The following is a 24,054-nucleotide window of genomic DNA, read 5'->3' on the forward strand; positions in this document are numbered from 1 at the left end:
TCGATGTGGGCTCTATTGCCGTTTTACACGCCATTGGTTAGGGATACAACGCCGGCCACCAATTATGGCAGAGTAAACGGCGGCACTACAGGAAGGGGCAGGATGAAACGGCGATTAAAAAGTATCAAACGCCGTTGTTCGCGTTGTCTCCGTCGTCACGCAAATTCTCCAGGAGCGCTCCCGGAATTATTCGACATGTTGAATAATTTTTTTCGACGATTCCCAATAAAGCCGGAACTAATCAATCAATCAATCAATTTTATTTATATAGCGCAAAATAACAATAAACAGTTGCCCCAAGGTGCTTTATATAGTAAGGCAAGGCCATACAATAATTACGTAAAAACCCCAACGGTCAAAACGACCCCCTGTGAGCAAGCACTTGGCAACAGTGGGAAGGAAAAACTCCCTTTTAACAGGAAGAAACCTCCAGCAGAACCAGGCTCAGGGAGGGGCAGTCCTCTGCTGGGACTGGTTGGGGCTGAGGGAGAGAACCAGGAAAAAGACATGCTGTGGAGGGGAGCAGAGATCAATCACTAATGATTAAATGCAGAGTGGTGCATACAGAGCAAAAAGAGAAAGAAACACTCAGTGCATCATGGGAACCCCCCAGCAGTCTAAGTCTATAGCAGCATAACTAAGGGATGGTTCAGGGTCACCTGATCCGTGACCCAGCCCTAGCTATAAGCTTTAGCAAAAAGTAAAGTTTTAAGCCTAATCTTAAAAGTAGAGAGGGTGTCTGTCTCCCTGATCTGAATTGGGAGCTGGTTCCACAGGAGAGGAGCCTGAAAGCTGAAGGCTCTGCCTCCCATTCTACTCTTACAAACCCTAGGAACTACAAGTAAGCCTGCAGTCTGAGAGCGAAGCGCTCTATTGGGGTGATATGGTACTATAAGGTCCCTAAGATAAGATGGGACCTGATTATTCAAAACCTTATAAGTAAGAATAAGAATTTTAAATTCTATTCTAGAATTAACTGGAAGCCAATGAAGAGAGGCCAATATGGGTGAGATATGCTCTCTCCTTCTAGTCCCCGTCAGTACTCTAGCTGCAGCATTTTGAATTAACTGAAGGCTTTTCAGGGAACTTTTAGGACAACCTGATAATAATGAATTACAATAGTCCAGCCTAGAGGAAATAAATGCATGAATTAGTTTTTCAGCATCACTCTGAGACAAGACCTTTCTAATTTTAGAGATATTGCATAAATGCAAAAAAGCAGTCCTACATATTTGTTTAATATGCGCTTTGAATGACATATCCTGATCAAAAATGACTCCAAGATTTATCACAGTATTACTAGAGGTCAGGGTAATGCCATCCAGAGTAAGGATCTGGTTAGACACCATGTTTGTAAGATTTGTGGGGCCAAGTACAATAACTTCAGTTGTATCTGAGTTTAAAAGGGGGAAATTAGAGGTCATCCATGTCTTTATGTCTGTAAGACAATCCTGCAGTTTAGCTAATTGATGTGTGTCCTCTGGCTTCATGGATAGATAAAGCTGGGTATCATCTGCGTAACAATGAAAATTTAAGCAATGCCGTCTAATAATACTGCCTAAGGGAAGCATGTATAAAGTGAATATAATTGGTCCTAGCACAGAACCTTGTGGAACTCCATAATTAACCTTAGTCTGTGAAGAAGATTCCCCATTTACATGAACAAATTGTAATCTATTAGATAAATATGATTCAAACCACTGCAGCACAGTGCCTTTAATACCTATGGCATGCTCTAATCTCTGTAATAAAATTTTATGGTCAACAGCATCAAAAGCAGCACTGAGGTCTAACAGAACAAGCACAGAGATGAGTCCACTGTCTGAGGCCATAAGAAGATAATTTGTAACCTTCACTAATGCTGTTTCTGTACTATGATGAATTCTAAAACCTGACTGAAACTCTTTAAATAGACCATTCCTCTGCAGATGATCAGTTAGCTGTTTTACAACTACCCTTTCAAGAATTTTTGAGAGAAAAGGAAGGCTGGAGATTGGCCTATAATTAGCTAAGATAGCTGGGTCAAGTGATGGCTTTTTAAGTAATGGTTTAATTACTGCCACGTTAAAAGCCTGTGGTACATAGCCAACTAATAAAGATAGATTGATCATATTTAAGATCAAAGCATTAAATAATGGTAGGGCTTCCTTGAGCAGCCTGGTAGGAATGGGGTCTAATAGACATGTTGATGGTTTGGATGAAGTAACTAATGAAAATAACTCAGACAGAACAATCTGAGAGAAAGAGTCTAACCAAATACCGGCATCACTGAAAGCAGCCAAAGATAACGATACGTCTTTGGGATGGTTATGAGTAAATTTTTCTCTAATAGTTCCAATTTTATTAGCAAAGAAAGTCATGAAGTCATTACTAGTTAAAGTTAAAGGAATACTCGGCTCAATAGAGCTCTGACTCTGTCAGCCTGGCTACAGTGCTGAAAAGAAACCTGGGGTTGTTCTTATTTTATTCAATTAGTGATGAGTAGTAAGATGTCCTAGCTTTACGGAGGGCTTTTTTTTTATAGAGCAACAGACTCTTTTTCCAGGCTAAGTGAAGATCTTCTAAATTAGTGAGACGCCATTTCCTCTCCAACGTACGGGTTATCTGCTTATCTGCTTTAAGCTGCGAGTTTGTGATTTATACCACGGAGTCAGGCACTTCTGATTTAAAGCTCTCTTTTTCAGAGGAGCTACAGCATCCAAAGTTGTCTTCAATGAGGATGTAAAACTATTGACGAGATACTCTATCTCACAGAGTTTAGGTAGCTACTCTGCACTGTGTTGGTATATGGCATTAGAGAACATAAAGAAGGAATCATATCCTTAAACCTAGTTACAGCGCTGAAAGACTTCTAGTGTAATGAAACTTATTCCTCACTGCTGGGTAGTCCATCAGAGTAAATGTAAATGTTATTAAAAAATGATCAGACAGAAGGGAGGTTTCAGGGAATACTGTTAAGTCTTCAATTTCCATACCATAAGTCAGAACAAGATGTAAGATATGATTAAAGTGGTGGGTGGACTCATTTACATTTTGAGCAAAGCCAATTGAGTCTAATAATAGATTAAATGCAGTGTTGAGGCTGTCATTCTCAGCATCTGTGTGGATGTTAAAATCGCCCACTATAATTATCTTATCTGAGCTAAGCACTAAGTCAGACAAAAGGTCTGAAAATTCACAGAGAAACTCACAGTAACGACCAGGTGGACGATAGATAATAACAAATAAAACTGGTTTTTGGGACTTCCAATTTGGATGGACAAGACTAAGAGTCAAGCTTTCAAATGAATTAAAGCTCTGTCTGGGTTTTTGATTAATTAATAAGCTGGAATGGAAGATTGCTGCTAATCCTCCGCCTCGGCCCGTGCTACGAGCATTCTGGCAGTTAGTGTGACTCGGGGGTGTTGACTCATTTAAACTAACATATTCATCCTGCTGTAACCAGGTTTCTGTAAGGCAGAATAAATCAATATGTTGATCAATTATTATATCATTTACTAACAGGGACTTAGAAGAGAGAGACATAATGTTTAATAGACCACATTTAACTGTTTTAATCTGTGGTGCAGTTGAAGGTGCTATATTATTTTTTCTTTTTGAATTTTTATGCTTAAATAGATTTTTGCTGGTTATTGGTGGTCTGGGAGCAGGCACCGTCTCTACGGGGATGGGGTAATGAGGGGATGGCAGGGGGAGAGAAGCTGCAGAGAGGTGTGTAAGACTACAACTCTGCTTCCTGGTCCCAACCCTGGATAGTCACGGTTTGGAGGATTTAAGAAAACTGGCCAGATTTCTAGAAATGAGAGCTGCTCCATCCAAAGTGGGATGGATGCCGTCTCTCCTAACAAGACCAGGTTTTCCCCAGAAGCTTTGCCAATTATCTATGAAGCCCACCTCTTTTTTGGACACCACTCAGACAGCCAGCAATTCAAGGAGAACATGCGGCTAAACATGTCACTCCCGGTCCGATTGGGGAGGGGCCCAGAGAAAACTACAGAGTCCGACATTGTTTTTTCAAAGTTACACAACAATTCAATGTTAATTTTAGTGACCTCCGATTGGCGTAACTGGGTGTCATTACTGCAGACGTGAATTACAATCTTACCAAATTTACGCTTAGCCTTAGCCAGCAGTTTCAAATTACCTTCAATGTCGCCTGCTCTGGCCCCCGGAAGATAATTGACTATGGTTGCTGGTGTCGCTAACTTCACATTTCTCAAAACAGAGTCGCCAATAACCAGAGTTTGATCCTCGGCGGGTGTGTCGCCGAGTGGGGAAAAACGGTTAGAAATGTGAACGGATTGGCGGTGTACACGGGGCTTCTGTTTAGAACTACGCTTCCTCCTCACAGTCACCCAGTCAGCCTGCTTTCCCGGCTGCTCGGGATCTGCCAGAGGGAAACTAACAGCGGCTAAGCTACCTTGGTCCGCACCGACTACAGGTGCCTGGCTAGCTGTAGAATTTTCCACGGTGCGGAGCCGAGTCTCCAATTCGCCCAGCCTGGCCTCCAAAGCTACGAATAAGCTACACTTATTACAAGTATCATTACTGCTAAAGGAGGCCGAGGAATAACTAAACATTTCACACCCAGAGCAGAAAAGTGCGGGAGAGACAGGAGAATCCACCATGCTAAACCGGCTAAGAGCTAGTAGCTGCGCTAAGCTAGCAGATTCCTAAAAACACACACAAAGTAAATAATGTGTAAATAATTTAGAGGTGATTCAGCAGAGAGAGTGCTTTAGTTAAGGCACGTGAAGATTACACTGTGAAACAAATCGTTATCTAGGTAACTAGATCAATCTAACTGCGCAGATTAAACAGCTAACAGATACAGCAAAACACCGCTGTGCTCCGGAACAGGAAGTGATACAATACCGCAGTGACAGCCAACCACCAGTAGAGGCAAGCAAGAGCCACGCCCCCTAGTGCGGGCGTTAACAATGGCGTGTGATCCTTAAGACGGCCAAAAACTCTTCCGGGACGCTTCCGGGAGCTCTTACCATCTATGTGTAAACAGGGCTTTACACAGTGTTTCTCAGTCCTCTTTCAACATTGCAATGTTCATTCCAACGTTCTTCATAATGTGTATCATATGTATTAAAATTATATTTTAATGGCTTATTTATAACTTAGATAACATTTTATAGTCAGCTTTTTAGATATATTTCCCATTCTGTATTTTATGAAGGTAGCATCACATTTGGAAGTACATACTGATAACCATTCTGAGCAGGTTGGTTAATTCCATGCAACAATTCTTTATTTTAAAAAGTCATCAATGAAAACACTCTTTATACTATATTGTAAAACCAAAAATTCAAAAATGTAGGACTTTAAATTTTCAGACTTGGCCATGAAAGTGCTGTTCTGTGTTTAAATAGCATGACTTATTGTTTCTTGCAGTGATTTACTATGTAATCAATAGATCTTCATGACCTAAAAATCGCTCTTGAGAATGATCATACCTGGATTATCTTTTAGGAATGAATATGAATAATGCAGAGTTGTCAGGGACATTTATTAAACAACTTTGTGTCCTTTCCATCCCCAGCTTTGCATTTATATCAAAATGTTCAGATTTGGTACAGTCAAGTTGTGAAATGCAGACAAACACAGTTTAACTCTGCTACTTCTGTTTAAACAAAATACACAGTTGTGGTCAAACATTTACTTACACTCATCACAGACATGAATGTCTTAATTGCTGAATAATTGTGCAAAGTGGTAATTTACTTTGGATTTTCTGAAATCAAAGGTCAAAATGACACAAACAGGGTCAAAAACATATGCATAGACAATCTTATTATTAATGAAGTAGCTTTGGCAAGTTAAAAGATATTTTCAAATTTTCAGCACCACTTAACTTTCTATTAATGGTTATGACTAACGACAGCTACATATCTTCTCCGTTTCAAAATAAAATTGATTTTGTTTTTTCACTCAGGACAATAGGAATGTCCAACAAACTCAGTGTCAGGCATGGGCCGAGGCGTGGCACAAAGACAGGACACAATGCAAAACTCATAATGCAGACTTAGGAGTTAAAAAAAGGCTTTATCTGGCAAACAAGTGAAGGTTCGGTACACAGGTGGTCAACCAGCCAAGCAGACATAACAGGCAGGAGTAAGCAGAGACGTGGTCCAAATAACAAGCAGAATTCTCAAACACAGCGAGGCAGGGTACAGAGGCTGAGACAAACATGAGGTCCAAAACAAAGCAAAGAAAAACAGACAGACAATGGATCAAGACTGCTGGTATATGAACGAAAATTCAACAAACTGGCCAGGAACAGAGAGAAAATGAGGGCTTAAATACTATGAGGATAAACAGGGCGTGAATGTGAGACAGGTGTGGAGACAGTTCTGGAGGGGGTGTGACTGAGAGACACAAAGGCAGGTGCAAGAGGGATACAGGGATATGAGACAAAGCAGACTGAAGCAAGAGAAATTAGTGACAGAAAAACCAACAGTGAATAAACCTAAAATTCCAAAAGACAGACAAGACCCAAAACCCAACAATTATTAACACGAACAAAACAAAGAGGCAAACCAGGAAATAAAATGACAAACCAAAAAAAGGGGACAACAAGAAAATAAAAGACTAAACTACAACGGAACTCACAATGGCAAAAGTAAAACAGATAATGCAACTAATGACTACACAAAGAAAAGAAATAAACAAAGAACCAAAGTAAGACTTAAGTGACAGAGTTACAATCATGAGAGAAATAAAACAGATGATTCGACATAAGACAAATGAAAACAAACAGGTGAAATAACTAATGATAATACAATGAAGAAAACAAAGGCTGGACAAAAACTGAAACAGAACTAGACACATGGCTCAAGTATGATAAACAGAAAATCAAAGACCAAGGATCGAAGACGGAGAGCAGATACAGATATAAGGCCAAACCATAACAAGAGCCAAGAATGGGCAGAATCATGACACTCAATGCAGATCTGAAATGGGATCTTAGATTTACATACAACCCCTGGCAAAAATTATTGAATCACCGGCCTCAGAGGATGTTCATTCAGTTGTTTAATTTTGTAGAAAAAAAGCAGATCACAGACATGACACAAAACTAAAGTCATTTCAAATGGCAACTTTCTGGCTTTAAGAAACACTATAAGAAATCAAGAAAAAAAATTGTGGCAGTCAGTAAGGGTTACTTTTTTAGACCAAGCAGAGGGAAAAAAATATGGACTCACTCAATTCTGAGGAATAAATTATGGAATCACCCTGTACATTTTCATCCCCAAAACTAACACCTGCATCAAATCAGATCTGCTCGTTAGTCTGCATCTAAAAAGGAGTGATCACACCTTGGAGACCTGTTGCACCAAGTGGACTGACATGAATCATGGCTCCAACATGAGAGTTGTCAATTGAAACAAAGGAGAGGATTATCAAACTCTTAAAAGAGGGCAAATCATCACGCAATGTTGCAAAAGATGTTGGTTGTTCACAGTCAGCTGTGTCTAAACTCTGGACCAAATACAAACAACATGGGAAGGTTGTTAAAGGCAAACACTGGTAGACCAAGGAAGACATCAAAGCGTCAAGACAGAAAACTTAAAGCAATATGTCTCAAAAATCGAAAATGCACAACAAAACAAATGAGTAACGAATGGGAGGAAACTGGTGTCAACGTCTGTGACCGAACTGTAAGAAACCGCCTAAAGGAAATGGGATTTACGTACAGAAAAGCTAAACGAAAGCCATCATTAACACCTAAACAGAAAAAAACAAGGTTACAATGGGCTAAGGAAAAGCAGTCGTGGACTGTGGATGACTGGATGAAAGTCATATTCAGTGATGAATCTCGAATCTGCATTGGGCAAGGTGATGATGCTGGAACTTCTGTTTGGTGCCGTTCCAGTGAGATTTATAAAGATGACTGCCTGAAGAGAACATGTAAATTTCCACAGTCATTGATGATATGGGGCTGCATGTCAGGTAAAGGCACTGGGGAGATGGCTGTCATTACATCATCAATAAATGCACAAGTTTACGTTGATATTTTGGACACTTTTCTTATCCCATCAATTGGAAGGATGTTTGGGGATGATGAAATCATTTTTCAAGATGATAATGCATCTTGCCATAGAGGAAAAACTGAAAACATTCCTTGCAAAAAGACACATAGGGTCAATGTCATGGCCTGCAAATAGTCCGGATCTTAATCTAATTGAAAATCTTTGGTGGAAGTTGAAGAAAATGGTCCATGACAAAGGCTCCAACCTGCAAAGCTGATCTGGCAACAGCAATCAGAGAAAGTTGGAGCCAGATTGATGAAGAGTACTGTTTGTCACTCATTAAGTCCATGCCTCAGAGACTGCAAGCTGTTATAAAAGCCAGCGGTGGTGCAACTACTACTACTACTACTAGTGATGTGTTGGAGCGTTCTTTTGTTTTTCATGATTCCATAAGTTTTTTCCTCAGAATTGAGTGATTCCATATTTTTTCCCTCTGCTTGGTCTAAAAAAGTAACCGTTACTGACTGCCACAATTTTTTTCCTGATTTCTTATAGTGTTTCTTAAAGCCAGAAAGTTGCCATTTGAAATGACTTTAGTTTTGTGTCATGTCTGTGATCTGCTTTTTTTCTACAAAATTAAACTGAATGAACATCCTCCGAGGCCGGTGATTCCATAATTTTTGCCAGGGGTTGTAAGTCAGCAATGTCTCTTTCATACAACCACAGATTAAAGATAATCAGTAAAAAAAAAAAAACTGGACATATGTGTAAGTTACTGGGAGGCATAGCCATTTTTTAAGGTCAAGAAGAAGACCCAATCTCTCCCCCTCAGCTGAAAGGAAATTGGTGGAGGTGGTCAGGAATAACCCAGGAACCACCAAGCCGCACCATTACCTGGAAGATGCTGGAACATCAGTGTCACCATCACCAGTCAGGTCAGTTTTATATCAGAGGTTACCAACCAAGAAATAATCCCATTGTTCAAATTCTAGACCCTCAAGCTCAGCTTAAAGTTTGCAACTGGTCACACATGGATACAGCACATGGACAAAGAAAAAAGAGTCTTTTGAAGGAACACTTTATAGCCATGTGAGACAATGCTCAGTGACCTGGTTGGAGAACTAAAGGTAGTCATTCAACCCAAAAACCATTGTACCAACTGTTAAGCATGGTGGTGGTAGCATCATACTCTGGGGATGTTTTACTGGCATTGGAAATGGTGCACTGCACAAAGTGGATGGAATAATGAAGGCGGAAAACTACTGCACCTTAGAAGGTAGATACATCAAAATAGTTGTGGAATGTACAAACCAGTCTCACATGAAGCTTTTGGACTCCTTACCTCAACCGTATGGTAAATATCTCAATTCTTGTGCTTGAAAATCAGGTCCAACAAATAGAATTGAAGTCTACCAATTCTGCTAAGAAGAGTGGTTACATATCCAAATAGAGCAATCTGAGATTTCTAATGTCCACCAACCCGGATCCGGATCACCTCCAAAATTCAGTGGAGTCTTCCATGCCCTAATATGTATCTGTGGTGCAAATTTTGTGAGAATCAGTGAAGTCGTTTTGACATAATCCTTAAAAGCCTAGGAAGTGAAATCCTGAGTCAGAATTCGGATCCGGATCATCTCCAAAATTGAATAGAGTGGTGTCTATTGGTCTAATGTGTATCTATGGTGCAAATTTGGTGAGAATCCATGAAGTAGTTTTGACGTAATCCTTCAAAGCCTATATCAATCAATCAATCAATCAACATTTATTTATAAAGCACTTTACAGCACCGACTGGTGTCCAAAGTGCTTAACATTAAAAACACAAATTTACAAAAATAAAACACATATAAAATAAAATTTTAAAACAACACATAAAAAAAGAACATAAAAATAACAGAACATGTCACCTCCCCACTAAGTGTTAAAAGCCAGTTTAAATAAATAAGTCTTTAACTTAGATTTAAAAAGTGCTAGGTCAGGAATAGTACGTAACTCAAGAGGTAGCTCATTCCAGTCTCAGGCCAGCTACCGCGAAAGCATGATCACCCCAGCGTTTATATCTTGACCTTGGAACATCTAAGTAAAGCTGGCCAGACGCCCTTAATGTCCTACTGTAGGTGCGCAAAGTTAAAATTTCAGACAAGTAGGGAGGTGCAAGGCCATAAATAGCTTTAAAAACAAACATTAAAATTTTAAAATCAATTCTAAAACGAACTGGAAGCCAGTGGAGTGAGTACAGGATGGGCGTAATATGCTCACGTCTAAAAGTGTTTGTCAAAAGATGAGCAGCAGCATTCTGCACCAACTGGAGATGTGCAAGTGACGACTGATTAATGCCCGAATAAAGTGCATTACAATAATCAAGTCTGGAGCTGATGAAAGCATGAATGGCCGTCTCAAGATCACATCTACTGAGAAAGTGCTTTATTTTAGCCAAAAGGTGAAGTTGGAAAAAACTAGTTTTGACAACAGAATTTATCTGTTGATCGAACCTCAAACAGCTGTCAAATATCACTCCCAAATTCTTGACAGCTGGTTTTACATAGTTAGCCAAAGCACCAAAATTTGGTGTTACCACATTTGGTATGCCAGAGTGCTCAAACACCATGATCTCAGTTTTACCATCATTCAGTTAAAGGAAGTTTTGGGACAGCCACTGCTTTACATCACGAATACAATTAAATAATGATGACAAAGCATCACTCCCATTAGTCCTCACAGGCAGATAGATTTGCAGATCATCTGCATAACAATGAAAGGACAGGTTGTGCTGGGTTATAATTGACCCCAATGGCAGAATGTACAAAGAAAATAGAATCGGCCCAAGGACAGATCCCTGCGGCACTCCACAGCACAGAAGAGCAGTTGATGAGGAAAGGTCCCCAATCATGACAGAAATGCTCCTTTCAGCCAAATATGATCTAAACCACTTAAGTGCAGTACCATGAATGCCAATAAAATGTTCCAACCGGGAAACAAGTACTGTGTGATCCACAGTATCAAAGGCTGCTGTGAGGTCCAACAGAACCAGCACAGCAGGATTCCTTGCATCCACCGACAGAGTAATATCATTATGAACTTTTAAAAGTGCTGACTCAGTGCTGTGTCGTGATCTAAACCCAGACTGGAATTTTTCAAGGATGAGATTGTCTTAAAAAGACAACCTTTTCTAAAACCTTAGATAGAAATGGCAGATGAGACACAGGTCTAAAATTGGATAAAACTGATGAGTCCAGGTGAGGTTTTTTAAGAAGAGGTCGAACCACAGCATGTTTAAAAGCAGCTGGAACAGACCCTGATCTAAGACAAGCATTGATAAAAGTTAGGAGACCCGCCCCAACAGTATTAAAAACCTCCTTCAGCACCTTAGCTGGAACAACATCAAAAGGACAACTTGTAGATTTTATGTGTTTTACAACATCAGCGAGAGATGCAAAAGAAATGGGCTCAAACTGTTCGAGCACAGCAAAATGTGCACGAGGAGCAGACAACTCAACATTACAGCTCTGATCAGCGTTCTGTCTGACTGATGAAACCTTATCAATAAAAAACTGAAGAAACTCCTCACAGGTTGTGGTTGTAGCGTCCATCAAAACAGAGGTGTGTGGATTTATAACTGAGTTTATAGTCTGAAATAACACACTGGGACGATGACAACTGCTCGAAATAATATGAGACAGATATTGTGCTTTTGCCTCCTTCACAGCCTTCTGATAGTCAGTTAGACTGTCCCTCAGAAAACCCAGAGACACCTGTAGTTTGTCCTTTTTCCATTTTCTCTCCGCCCGTCTGCAGCGTTGCCTGAGGGCACGGGTCCTGGCATTTAACCAGGGGTCGGATTTTGATTTCCTGGATTTGCAGCGCATCGGTGCAACAGAGTCCAAAATTACTGTGCATGTAGAGTGGAAAGAAGAGAGGATGTTATCTGGGAGTAATGGAGAAACCAGTCCATTCATGGCATAAAACTGAGAGTCCATGAAGGCAGCAGCAAAGTCCCCCGCTGTCGAGGAGGTGACCAAACGGCGGCGAGAGACAGGAACAAGTGGCTTACTAGCAGATGGAGGAGCAATAAATTAAAAAATAACAGGAAAGTGATCTGAAATAGCAATGTCTGATATGTCCTTAAGTGAAACTGAGAGCCCAAAAGAAATAACCAGGTCCAAGGTGTGTCCAAGATTATGTGTTGGTCCATCCACAACTAGTGTTAGACCAAAAGAGTTCAGGAGGCTTTTAAAATCATCAGCCATCTGATTAGAAGGACAACAGATATGAATATTAAAATCACCACAGACCAAAAATTTGTCATATTTTGGGATAAAATCTGCCAGAAACTCAGAAAACTCCTGAATAAAATCCTTATTAAATTTTGGTGGACGGTAAACAACAGCACAGAGCACAGGACAGTCGAACTCCATCACAAACAACTGAAGTTCAAAAGTGGAGTAGACATTAGAAGATAAAAATCAGCATTTAAAACTGTCTTTAAAAACCCTGGCCACACCCCCACCTCGACCAGATGCTCGCGGGGAGCTGAAAAACGAGCAGCTAGGGGGGAGGAGCTCAGAAAAGGCGCTATTTTCACCTGGTTTCAACCATGTCTCCGTTAACAGGAGAAAGTCCAGATCACGACTGGAGAAAAAGTCATTCAAAATGAAAGTCTTACTTGTGAGTGACCTTGTGTTGATGACCGCCACACGGACTGAGCGCACGTCAGTCTGCTGGGAGACACGACTGAGCGGGCGCAGGTTCTCCTGCACGCAGCCACGACTGCAGCTCCTCACAGGATGGCGACGCGGAAGTGGAGACCCGGCACCCCGAACAACCGGCCGGAGCCACCAATAGCGAAAAGTCAGGGAATGCCGCACGTCGTAGCCGTCATATGGTGTGAAGAATTCGGCTATGAATTGTCGTGGAGCATGTTTGCAGGAAACAGCCAGGCACACTCTGAGCCGAACACGGACTCCTCCTCTCTTCCCACGTCCTCTGCGACGCAGACGCGGAGGCAATACGCCAAGTGGCCGGCGTAGAAAGTCTGGTACGGACGCTAAGACAGGCGGCGGGGGCAGCCGCGTCCCTGGCCGTCCGCCCGAGCCAGGAACAGCGAAATTCTCCAGCGAAGCCCGAACGCTGATAAGAGTCTGGCGATCATACACCAGGAGCGGTGACACATTCCATGCAATAAAGTATAAAAACAATAAAAACGACACTAAAAGAAGCGAGTGCCGACGGCAGGCCATATACAACACCGCCATCTTGCCGCAGACAAGATCTATATAAAGTGAATCTTGATCAAGAACCCAGACCCGGATCCGGATCATCTCCAAAATTTAATGGAGTCTTCCTTGGCCTAATATGTATCTGTGGTGCAAATTTCGTGAGAATCCGTGTTGTGGTTTTGACATAACCCTTCAAAACCTATATAAAGTGAAACTTGATCCAGAATCCATATCCAGATCACCTCCAATATTTAAAGGGTTCTTCCATGGCCTAATATTTATCTGTGCTGAAAAATCTTCAAAATCTGTGCAGTAGTTTTGATGTAATCTTGCTAACAGACCGGCAGACAAATAAATAAATTAACATTGACGATTTTATTACATCCTTGGCCGACGTAACTAGCATTCTGCTGGAAGATTATAGACAGGGCTGAGCCAGGTAATAACTGCCATTTTTTCCTGTCAAGGTTTTCTCAAAGGATTACGGTACTTCAGACCATACTAAACAAAATACGATTTTGTGCCATTCTGAAATTTGTCCAGAATCCAAGATGGCCGCGAAAAATCCAGATGACCGCCAAGATACATAAAGTTGGTCCTAAGTGGTAGGAACTTGTCTAAAGATCTGTTTTTTGGCATGATTTGGTGAGTTATGACAAAGGAAATAACAATTAGTGGCTTAAAATTCATAACCAGGCGTTTCCATCGTGCAAATCCAAGATGACCACCAGGCGCGGTCCCCTAAACTTCAAAGTGTCATATCTCCTATTCTAGAAGGACTACGGCCATGCTTCTGGTGTCTATCCACCGGAGTTCGTTGAGAAAACCTTGACAGGAAAAAATGGCAGTTTTTACCTGGCTCAGCCCTGTCTATTACTGATGTCTACCATTGTACCCCAATCAGATAAAGAACACCTCAAAGAAATCATTGAAAGCCAAATATTGCCATGACATTCATCTCCATGATGACTGCTTATAAATGTTTGAGCACAACTGTATGCACATATCAGAAAATGGTTTGAAACATCTTCTTTCACCTTTGTTTCTCTTTTTCTGTCTTTCCATCCATTTACAGAACAGCCCCAATTCCAATGAAGTTAGGACGTTGTGTAAAATGTAAATAAAAACAGAATACAATGATTTGCAAATCCTCTCCACCCTATATTCAATTGAATACACCACAAAGACAAGATATTTAATGTTAAAACTGATAAACTTTATTTTTTGCTGTTGTGCAAATATTGGCTCATTTTGAAATGGATGCCTGCAACACATTTCAAAAAAGCTGGGACAGTGGTATGTTTGCCACTGTGTTACATCAACTTTCCTTCTAATAATACTCAATAAGAATTTAGGAACTGAGGACACAAATTGTTGAAGCTTTGTAGGTGGAATTCTTTTCCATTCTTGCTTGATGTATGACTTCAGTTGTTCAATAGTCAGGGGTCTCCGTTGTCGTATTTTGTACTTCATAATGCGCCACACAGGGGTGGTGGCCAAGAGGTTAATGCGCTTGGTTTCAGTGCAGAAGGTTCCGGGTTCAAATCCCACCCCTGCCACATTTCTCCATGTAATGTGGAGTTGCGTCAGGAAGGGCATCCGTCGTAAAAAACCTATGCCAATTCAATATGCAGATCCACCTTGGATTTGCTGTGGCGACCCCGAGTGCAAACAAGGAAGAAGCCGAAGGGACTTACCTTTTATTTTCAATGGGACAATGGGTCTGGACTGCAGACAGGCCAGTCTAGTACCCGCACTCTTTTACTACGAAGCCACGTTGTTGTAACATGTGCAGAATGTGGCTTGGCATTGTCTTGCTGAAATAAGCAGAGACGTCCCGGAAAAAGACGTTGCTTGGATGGTAGCATGTGTTGCTCCAAAACCTGGATGTACCTTTCAGCTTTGATAGTGTCATCACAGATGTGTAAGTTGCCCATGCCATGGGCACTAACACATCCCCATACCATCACAGATGCAGGCTTTTGAACTTTGCGCTGGTAACAATCTGGATGGTCTTTTTCCTCTTTTGTCCAGATGACACGACGTACATGATTTCCAAAAACAATTTGAAATGTGGACTCATCAGACCACAGCGCACTTTTCCACTTTGCGTCTGTCCATATCAAATGAGCTTAGGCCCAGAAAAGGCGACAGTGTTTCTGGATGTTGTTGATGTATGGCTTTCGCATTGCATGGTAGAGTTTTAACTTGCACTTGTAGGTGTAGTGACGAACTGTGTTAACTGACAATGGTTTTCTGAAGTGTTCCTGAGCCCACGTGGTAAGATCCTTTACACAATGATGTCTGTTTTTAATGCAGTGCCACCTGAGGGATTGAAGGTCATGGGCATTCAATGTTTGTTTTCGACCTTGCCGCTTACGTGTAGAAAGTTCTCCAGAATGTCTGAATCTTCTGATTATTTTATGGACTGTAGATGATGGAATCCCTAAATTCCTTGCAATTAAACATTGAGAAACATTGTTTTTAAACTGTTGGACTATTTTTTCATGCAGTTGTTTACAAAGTGGTGATCCTTGCCCCATCTTTGCTTGTGAATGGCTGAGCCTTGTGAATGGGATGCTCCTTTTATACCCAATCCAGACACTCAACTGTTTCCAATTAAGTGTTCTTTGAGCATTCATCAACTTTCCCAGTCTTTTGTTGCCCCGTCCCGACTTCTTTGAAATGTGTTGCAGGCATCCATTTCAAAATGAGCAAATATTTGCACACAAAAAAGTCTATCAGTTTGAACATTAAATATCTTGTCTTTGTGGTGTATTCAACTGAATATAGGTTGAAGAGGATTTACAAATCATTTTATTCTGTTTTATTTCATTTTACACAACGTCCCAACTTCATTGGAATTGGGGTTATATATCATCACACCGCAGTCACACTTTTAGTTCCAAATGATTTATTGATTTCTCTCTTCATCTGACTTTCTTACACCAGCTGGGAGTTGCTCTATAAAGCAGAATTCTGTATGGTCACTGCTGGTGTGCTACTATCATCATCTCCTTTAATATCCGGCGGTGTGCACGCCGGATAAAAAGATGAATATAAGAATATCATTTTCAACATCTACATGTGTTAAACAACATAGACCAGAAGAAGGTTTGCATCAGACAACTGAAAGTGTCAGCAAGCAGAAATACTGGAACATGACAGCCAGGTGTGTTTTGTGAGCCAAATGTGTCAGGTGAAATTACAAAGTTTAAAAATTAAAAGCTCTGAAAGACTACTTATAGTTACACACCACAGACTGGACAGGTGGAGAAAACTGATAATAATATTGTAGAAGGCCTCACGGCAGAGTAAATACATATATCCCTTGCCTTTTGTTCTGATTACTGATCTTTGATCTTAGTAACTTTGACCCTAATCAATCATCTTTGATCTTGACCTTTGACTGTGAATGTTTATGTTTGATCCTGATAACTTTGATATGGATTACTGATCTTTGGTCCTGACTGCCAAACATTGATCTTGGTCACAGGCATTGGATCCTGAACTCTGAAGTTTGAATTACACAGACCTTTTATCTCTGATCGTGCCTTTTGTGTTCACTAATCTTTAGCCCTGAATGCTGACCACTGATTCTGTGGTAGGCACAGCTAACCAAAAGGTTAGCTTCGATAACCATTAATCCGCAAACTGAAAAGTTAACTTTTTTAAAGCTAAACCGATAAACCAATAAATTTAGCGGAAGTTACAGCTAAAAGCTAAACCGCTAACTTTTACTATTGACTCCAGTACACTGACAGCTACCGATACAACAACGAGTCAGCGCTTCTATCTCAGATCAGCCTTCTCTCAGCAAAAGGGACCTGGTGACCAGAGAGAAAGGAAGGGGAGTGCAATATATATATATAAATATATTTTCACAGCCATAAAGACTTGCAGATGTATCACAGTAGTCATGCACAGCAAGACAGTTTTGAAAATTTTAAACAAACTAATTCTGGACAAGTTACTGAAATTAATGTCACCTCTATCGTTTTTACAAAGTGTAAAAATCAGGTATATGTTTTAGTTTTAAAGTAATGCACTAATTTTGAAGGTTTTAGCGTTTTACAGACACACATGCCGAAAAGCATTATGAGAAATTAGTTTGCTGTCTTATCGGTATATGTAAAAGAACACACAAGTTACTGGAACGTGTGATTTTTACAAATAAATCTGTATTTGTAAATACGTCATTTTTTTCATGTGTAAAAAAAGGCAATCCATCCATTTTCTTCCGCTTTATCCGGAGTCGGGTCGCGGGGGCAGCAGCTCAAGCAAAGCCGCCCAGACCTCCCGATCCACACACACCTCCCCCAGCTCCTCCGGGGGAACCCCAAGGCGTTCCCAAGCCAGCCGAGAGATGTAATCCCTCCAGCGTGTCCTGGGTCTTCCCCGGGGCCTCCTCCCAGTGGGACATGCCCGGAGCACCTCTCCAGCGAGGCGTCCAGGGGGCATCCGGAAAAGATGCCCGAGCCACTTCAACTGACTCCTCTGGACATGGAGGAGCAGCGGCTCGACTCCGAGCTCCTCCAGAGTGACCGAGCTCCTCAGCCTATCTCTAAGGGAGCGCCCAGCCACCCTGCGGAGGAAACTCATCTCGGCCGCTTGTACTCGCGATCTCGTTCTTTCGGTCATGAGCCAAATCTCATGACCATAGGTGAGGATCGGAACGTAGATCAATCAGTAAATCGAGAGCTTTGCCCCCATACTCAGCTCTCTCTTTACCACGACGGTCCGATACAGCGACCGCATCACTGCAGATGCTGCACCGATCCGTCTATCGATCTCCATCCGTCCCTCACCGTGAACAAGACCCCGAGATACTTAAACTCGTCCACTTGAGGCAAGGACACTCCACTGACCTGAAGAGGGCAAAGCACCTTTTTCCGGTCGAGAACCATGGCCTCGAATTTGGAGGTGCTGATTTTCATCCCGGACACTTCACACTCGGCTGCAAACCGCCCCAGTGCACGCTGAAGGTCCTGATTTGACGAAGCCAACAAAACCACATCATCCGCAAACAGTAGAGATGAGATTCTGTGGTTCCCAAACCAGACCCCCTCTACATCCTGGCTGCGCCTAGAAATTCTGTCCATAAAAATAATGAACAGAACCGGTGACAAAGGGCAGCCCTGGCGGAGGCCAACGTGCACTGGAAACAGGTTTGACTTACTACCGGAAATGCGAACCAAGCTCCTGCTGTGGTCGTACAGGGACCGGATAGCCCTTAGCAAAGGACCCCGTACTCCCGGAGCACTCCCCACAGGGCGCCCCAAGGGACACGGTCGAACGCCTTCTCCAGATCCACAAAACACATGTGGACTGGTTGGGCGAACTCCCATGAACACTCGAGCACCTGTTGGAGCATGTAGAGCTGGTCCAGTGTGCCGCGACCAGGACGAAAACCACACTGCTCCTCCTGAATCTGAAGTTCGACCATCGGTCGAATTCTCCTCTCCAGTACTTTGGAATACACCTTACCAGGGAGGCTGAGGAGTGTGATCCCCCTATAGTTGGAAGACACCCTCCGGTCCCCCTTCTTAAACAGAGGGACCACCACCCCGGTCTGCCAATCCAGAGGCACTGTCCCCGATCGCCACGCGATGTTGCAGAGGCGTGTCAGCCAAGACAGCCCCACAACATCCAGAGACTTAAGGTACTCAGGACGGATTTCATCCACCCCAGGGGCCTTGCCACCGAGGAGCTTTCTAACCACCTCGGTGACTTCGGCCTGGGTAATGGATGAGTCTGCCTCTGAGTCCCCAGTCTCTGCTTCGTCTTCGGAAGATGTGACGATGGGATTGAAAAAAGGCAATCCGAAAACTGAAAATTCTGTTTGTTAAATGATTCAGCACTTTTAGCGAATGTGTGTTGGTATTCACACTGCCTACTACTAGATGGCAGTGTTCATGGTAGTGTTCATAGCCAATTGCCACACATCCTTGATCCTGATGGCTGAACTTTGATTTTGATCCTCATACTTTGATCTTGATTATTGATATTAGGTTCTCTGAACTTTGATCACCATTGCTTTAACCCTGATGATCTGTATGTCCTTTTTTACCTCTGATCTTGACTAATCCAGTTCAATAGTATTTGATGCTTAGTACCAACATTTGGCTCAGATTGCTAATCTTCAATGCTAATCCAGAACTTTGACAGCAATTATGATAATGAAACTTTGATCCAAATTGCTAATCTTTGATCCCAACCATGAAGTTTAATCTTGAAGAACCTGACTTGACAGAGGTGAGAAACAAGTCCTTGATCTGACACCTGAGCAGGACCCACACTAAAATTGAATGGGTTCTTTGTTGGACCATGTCCCACAGCTAGACCAACTTTTATGAAAATCAGTACATTAATTTAACAAACAAACAGATGTAATCTAAAAAAAACCCTAGCCTCATTGGAAAAGATATGACAAATCTACAGTAAGCACAGAATTAGTTTGTACCTTAGAGAAGTAAAAATGTATTTGTGATGCACCACATGAGCATTTGTGGGCTATATCTGGCAACAAACTTCAACATGTGTTTATAAAAAACTTGGTGGATTAGCTTGCTGAAAAGGTGTGTTAGAAGAAAAACAGTGCTTCTCTGGGATGTTGTTGTAGCTGTTCTAGAAGCTGTTAGAACTGATCCCACTGTGCTGTGAACTGCAAACATGAACTCACTGGATGTATCGCTTCAGTTCCTGTCCACTGCACATGGACCAGTGGTAACGATGAAAGGCCGCCTGCACCAGAGGGGCCATAACGCTTCCCATGGCTGTTTCATCTCCGCAGCGGTTGCCTTGGCCATCATGCTCCATGCCCAACCTGCTCCCACACAAACAGACACAATTAAAGAAAAACAAAAAACACAAATATACTAAAGGAGAAAATTTTTTAATGCTATATGTATTTACTACATATATGCTTGAGAAACAGTTTTTATTAATAACAATAATAACTGTCATTGAAACACATTTCTAAATTACAATTTTTTTCCACTATATATATATATATATATAAGAGGTCTGTGAGAAAAGTATCCGACCTTTTTATTTTATGCAAAAAATATATGGATTTGATTCATATGTTTTTACGTCAGCCAAGCTTGAACCTTCGTGCGCATGCGTGAGTTTTTTCACACCTGTCGGTTGCGTCACTCGCCTGTGGGCAGGCTTTGAGTGAGCACTGGTCCACCCCTCTCGTCGTTTTTTCATTGCGAGGAAATGGCGGAATGATTTGGGCTTTGTTCCATCAGAATTTTTTCAGAAACTGTTAGAGACAGGCAGCTGGAAACCATTTGGAAAATTCACATGGCTTTCGGTGAAAATTTTGTGTGCTTCACAGAGATTACGGAGTGTTAGTACCGCTTTAAGGACGGCCCACAATGGCGCGCCATGCTCCGAGCCGCGAATGACAGGCAGAAGCCACCATTTCATTTCTAAACGGATGGCTGTGTCGATCCGGGACCGTCGTGTGCAATTTCTCTGCTTATCACAAGAGCTGGACATCAGCCATTTTCCGGCAGATTTCACTTTTAACAAGAGATTTTGTCATGGAAAGCCGCGCGGAGGCTTCGCGCATCACGACGGATTCGCTGAAGGAGCTAGACAAAGAACACCTCCGTTTTGGAGTGTCAGAGGACAAGTTGGGACATGCCTATCTTGGCTTTCAGTGGCTTACCAGTCGAATGAGTATAAGAGAAATTGTGGAGAGCTGGGCACTCAAAAACGGAGGTGTTCTTTGTCTTGCTCCATCAGCGAATCCGTCGTGACGCGAGAAGCCTCCGCGCGGCTTTCCATGACAAAATCTCTTGTTAAAAGTGAAATCTGTGGAAAATGGCTGATGTCAAGCTCTTGTGATAACCAGAGAAATTGCACACGATGGTCCCGGAGCCATACAGCCATCTGTTTAGAAATTAAATAGTGGTTTCTGCCTGTCGATCGCGGCTTGGAGCGCGGCGCGCTGTGCGCCATTGTGGGCCGTGCTTAAAGCGGTACTAACACTCCGTAATCTCTGTGAAGCACATAAAATTTTCACCGAAAGCAATGTGAATTTTCCGAATGGTTTCCAGCTGCCTGTCTCTAACAGTTTCTGAAAAAATTCTGATGGAACAAAGCCCAAATCATTCCGCCATTTCCTCGCAATGAAAAAACGACGAGGGGGTGGACCAGTGCTCACTCAAAGCCTGCCCACAGGCGAATGACGCAACCGACAGGCGTGAACAAACTCACGAATGCGCACGAAGGTTCAAGCTTGGCTGACATAAAACATATGAATCAAATCCATATATTTTTTGCATAAAATAAAAAGGTCGGATACTTTTCTCACAGACCTTGTATATATATATATATATATATATATATATATATATATATATATATATATTCATACACAGTGGTGGGCACAGTTCCGCTAATCCGCTAACCACTACTTATCAAAGCTAATGTTTTCATTATCGGATCAGCTTTTCAGATAACTCTGAAAACCATCGTCGGATCAATTATCTTACGATAAATTTTGGTCCGATAATTTTTAGGCCGCTAACATATTATTGCAAGCTTAGTGAATAAAGCTTTAACAGTCAATAAAATTTTTAAAGTTGATATCAAAGATTTTAGAGCCTACCTGTTAAATGTTTTATAGTAGACGTACAGTTCCATCTTGACAGAGGAGAGCTGGTTTCAGGAGAAACTGCTCTATCCTCTGCAATCAGAGGAGAGCTGATCACAGAAGAGAACCAAAATGAGAGCAAAATCTAAAAAATAATTTCTCTTGACACCCTACTAACTAGCCAGCAATAACATCCAAGTTATCCAGAGGTATACAGTTTTAACCTATGGTTAAAATTTTAACCAAACTAATTTCGGACAAGTTATTTAAATTACCGTCAAGTTTGAATTTTCAATTTCAATTTATTTTCATTTATAAAGCGCCAAATCACAACAGAGTTGCCTCAAAGCGCTTCACACAGGTGAGGTCTAACCTTACCAACCCCCAGAGCAACAGTGGTAAGGAAAAACTCCCTCTGAGGAAGAAACCTCAAGCAGACCAGACTCAAAGGGGTGACCCTCTGCTTGGGCCATGCTACAAACATAAATTACAGAACAATTCACAGAACAATTCACCGATGAATATACAAGAAATGCTATTGGCGCACAGGACAGGAGGATCGCCAACACAAATACAACTCCCATCTCTGGATGGAGCTGCACCATAAACAGAGAGAAAAAAACAGAATCAGGCATCAGAAAGACAAAAAAATACTGTATAATTTGCCAGCATTAAACAACAAGAAAAACAGAGAAATACTAAGGTGATCGCCGGCCACTAGCCCTAAACTTCACTAAAAGACCCAGAATTTAGGTAAAGTTGAGGCCGCGGCCCGCTCCAATTACTAATAAATGAAGTAAAAGAGTAAAAAGTGTAAAACAAAACTGTACAAGTATGCTAGCCATATGAAAGGGAAAATAAGTGCGTCTTAAGTCTGGACTTGAAAGTCTCCACAGAATCTGACTGTTTTATTGACGCTGGGAGATCATTCCACAGAACAGGGGCATGATAAGTGAAAGCTCTGTGACCCGCAGACGTCTTATTCACCTTAGGGACATAAAGTAGTCCTGCACCTTGAGAACGTAAAGCCCGGGCCGGTACGTATGGTTTAATTGGGTAAGCTAGGTAGGGAGGTGCCAGTCCATGAATAATTTTATAGGTTAGTAGCAGAACCTTAAAATCTGATCTCAATGGGACAGGAAGCCAGTGAAGGGATGCCAAAATGGGTGTAATGTGGTCGACCTTTCTGCTTCGTGTCAAAAGCCTGGCTGTAGCATTTTGAACCAGTTGGAGACCCCTAATGCTAGACTGCGGTAAACCAGAAAATACAACATTGCAGTAGTCCAATCTAGAAGAGATAAATGCATGGATCAGGATCTCGGCATCAGCCATAGACAGGATAGGACGAATCTTCGCTATATTTCGCAGGTGGAAGAAAGCAGTCCTAGTAATATTTCTAATGTGGAGGCCAAAGGACAATGAAGGATCAAAAATTACCCCAAGGTTCCTCACTTTGTCAGTGTGATGTATAACACACGAGCCGAGGCTGAGTGTTAAATGGTCAAATTGATGCCGATGTCTCACTGGACAAAGAACCATCATTTCAGTCTTATCAGAGTTTAAAAATAGGAAGTTTCTAGACATCCAACTTCTCACTGCTGCAAGGCAATCTTCTAAGGATTTTATGTAAATGAGATTACCAGCAGTTATTGGCATGTATAACTGAGTATCATCTGCATAGCAGTGAAAGGTAATCCCAAAACGCTGCAATATGTGCCCAAGAGGTGCTATATAAAGGGAGAAAAGCAGGGGGCCTAAGACAGACCCCTGTGGAACCCCAAATTTCATGTCACTAAGGTTAGAGGTAGTGTTACTGTACAAAATACAGTGAGAACGACTGGTCAAGTATGACGTCAGCCATGCAAGGGCATTCCCAGTAATCCCAAAATGATTTTCCAGCCTATCAAGTAGAATATGATGATCCACTGTATCAAATGCAGCACTGAGATCTAACAGCAACAGAACCGTAGTGGTGTCTGAATCCACTGTAAGCAGAAGATCATTCACCACTTTAGTGAGAGTCGTCTCTGTGGAATGATATTTTCTAAAAGCAGACTGCAGTGGCTCAAAGAGATTATTCTCAGTAAGATAGTGTACAAGCTGCCGTGACACCACTTTTTCCAGAATTTTAGAGAAAAATGATAGATTTGATATCGGCCGATAGTTTGTCAATACACTAGGGTCAAGATTAGGTTTCTTAAGTAATGGTTTAATCACTGCAGATTTGAAACATTTAGGAACAGATC

At 41.7% G+C, this 24,054-nt stretch overlaps 1 protein-coding gene across 2 annotated transcripts in view; it reads right to left on the reverse strand.

The window, feature by feature from the left end:
- adamts3 (ADAM metallopeptidase with thrombospondin type 1 motif, 3) overlaps positions 1-24,054 on the reverse strand; it is a 554,270-nt gene that overhangs the window by 159,975 nt on the left and 370,241 nt on the right. For both annotated transcript variants that reach the window (XM_034170793.1, XM_034170794.1), the window contains exon 9: positions 19,880-20,023. In XM_034170793.1, coding sequence (XP_034026684.1) covers positions 19,880-20,023 — 144 coding nt within the window. The remainder of the gene's footprint in view (positions 1-19,879; positions 20,024-24,054) is intronic.

This window comes from Thalassophryne amazonica, chromosome 5 (assembly GCF_902500255.1).
Source record: "Thalassophryne amazonica chromosome 5, fThaAma1.1, whole genome shotgun sequence".
In the NCBI taxonomy this organism is placed as follows: domain Eukaryota; kingdom Metazoa; phylum Chordata; class Actinopteri; order Batrachoidiformes; family Batrachoididae; genus Thalassophryne; species Thalassophryne amazonica.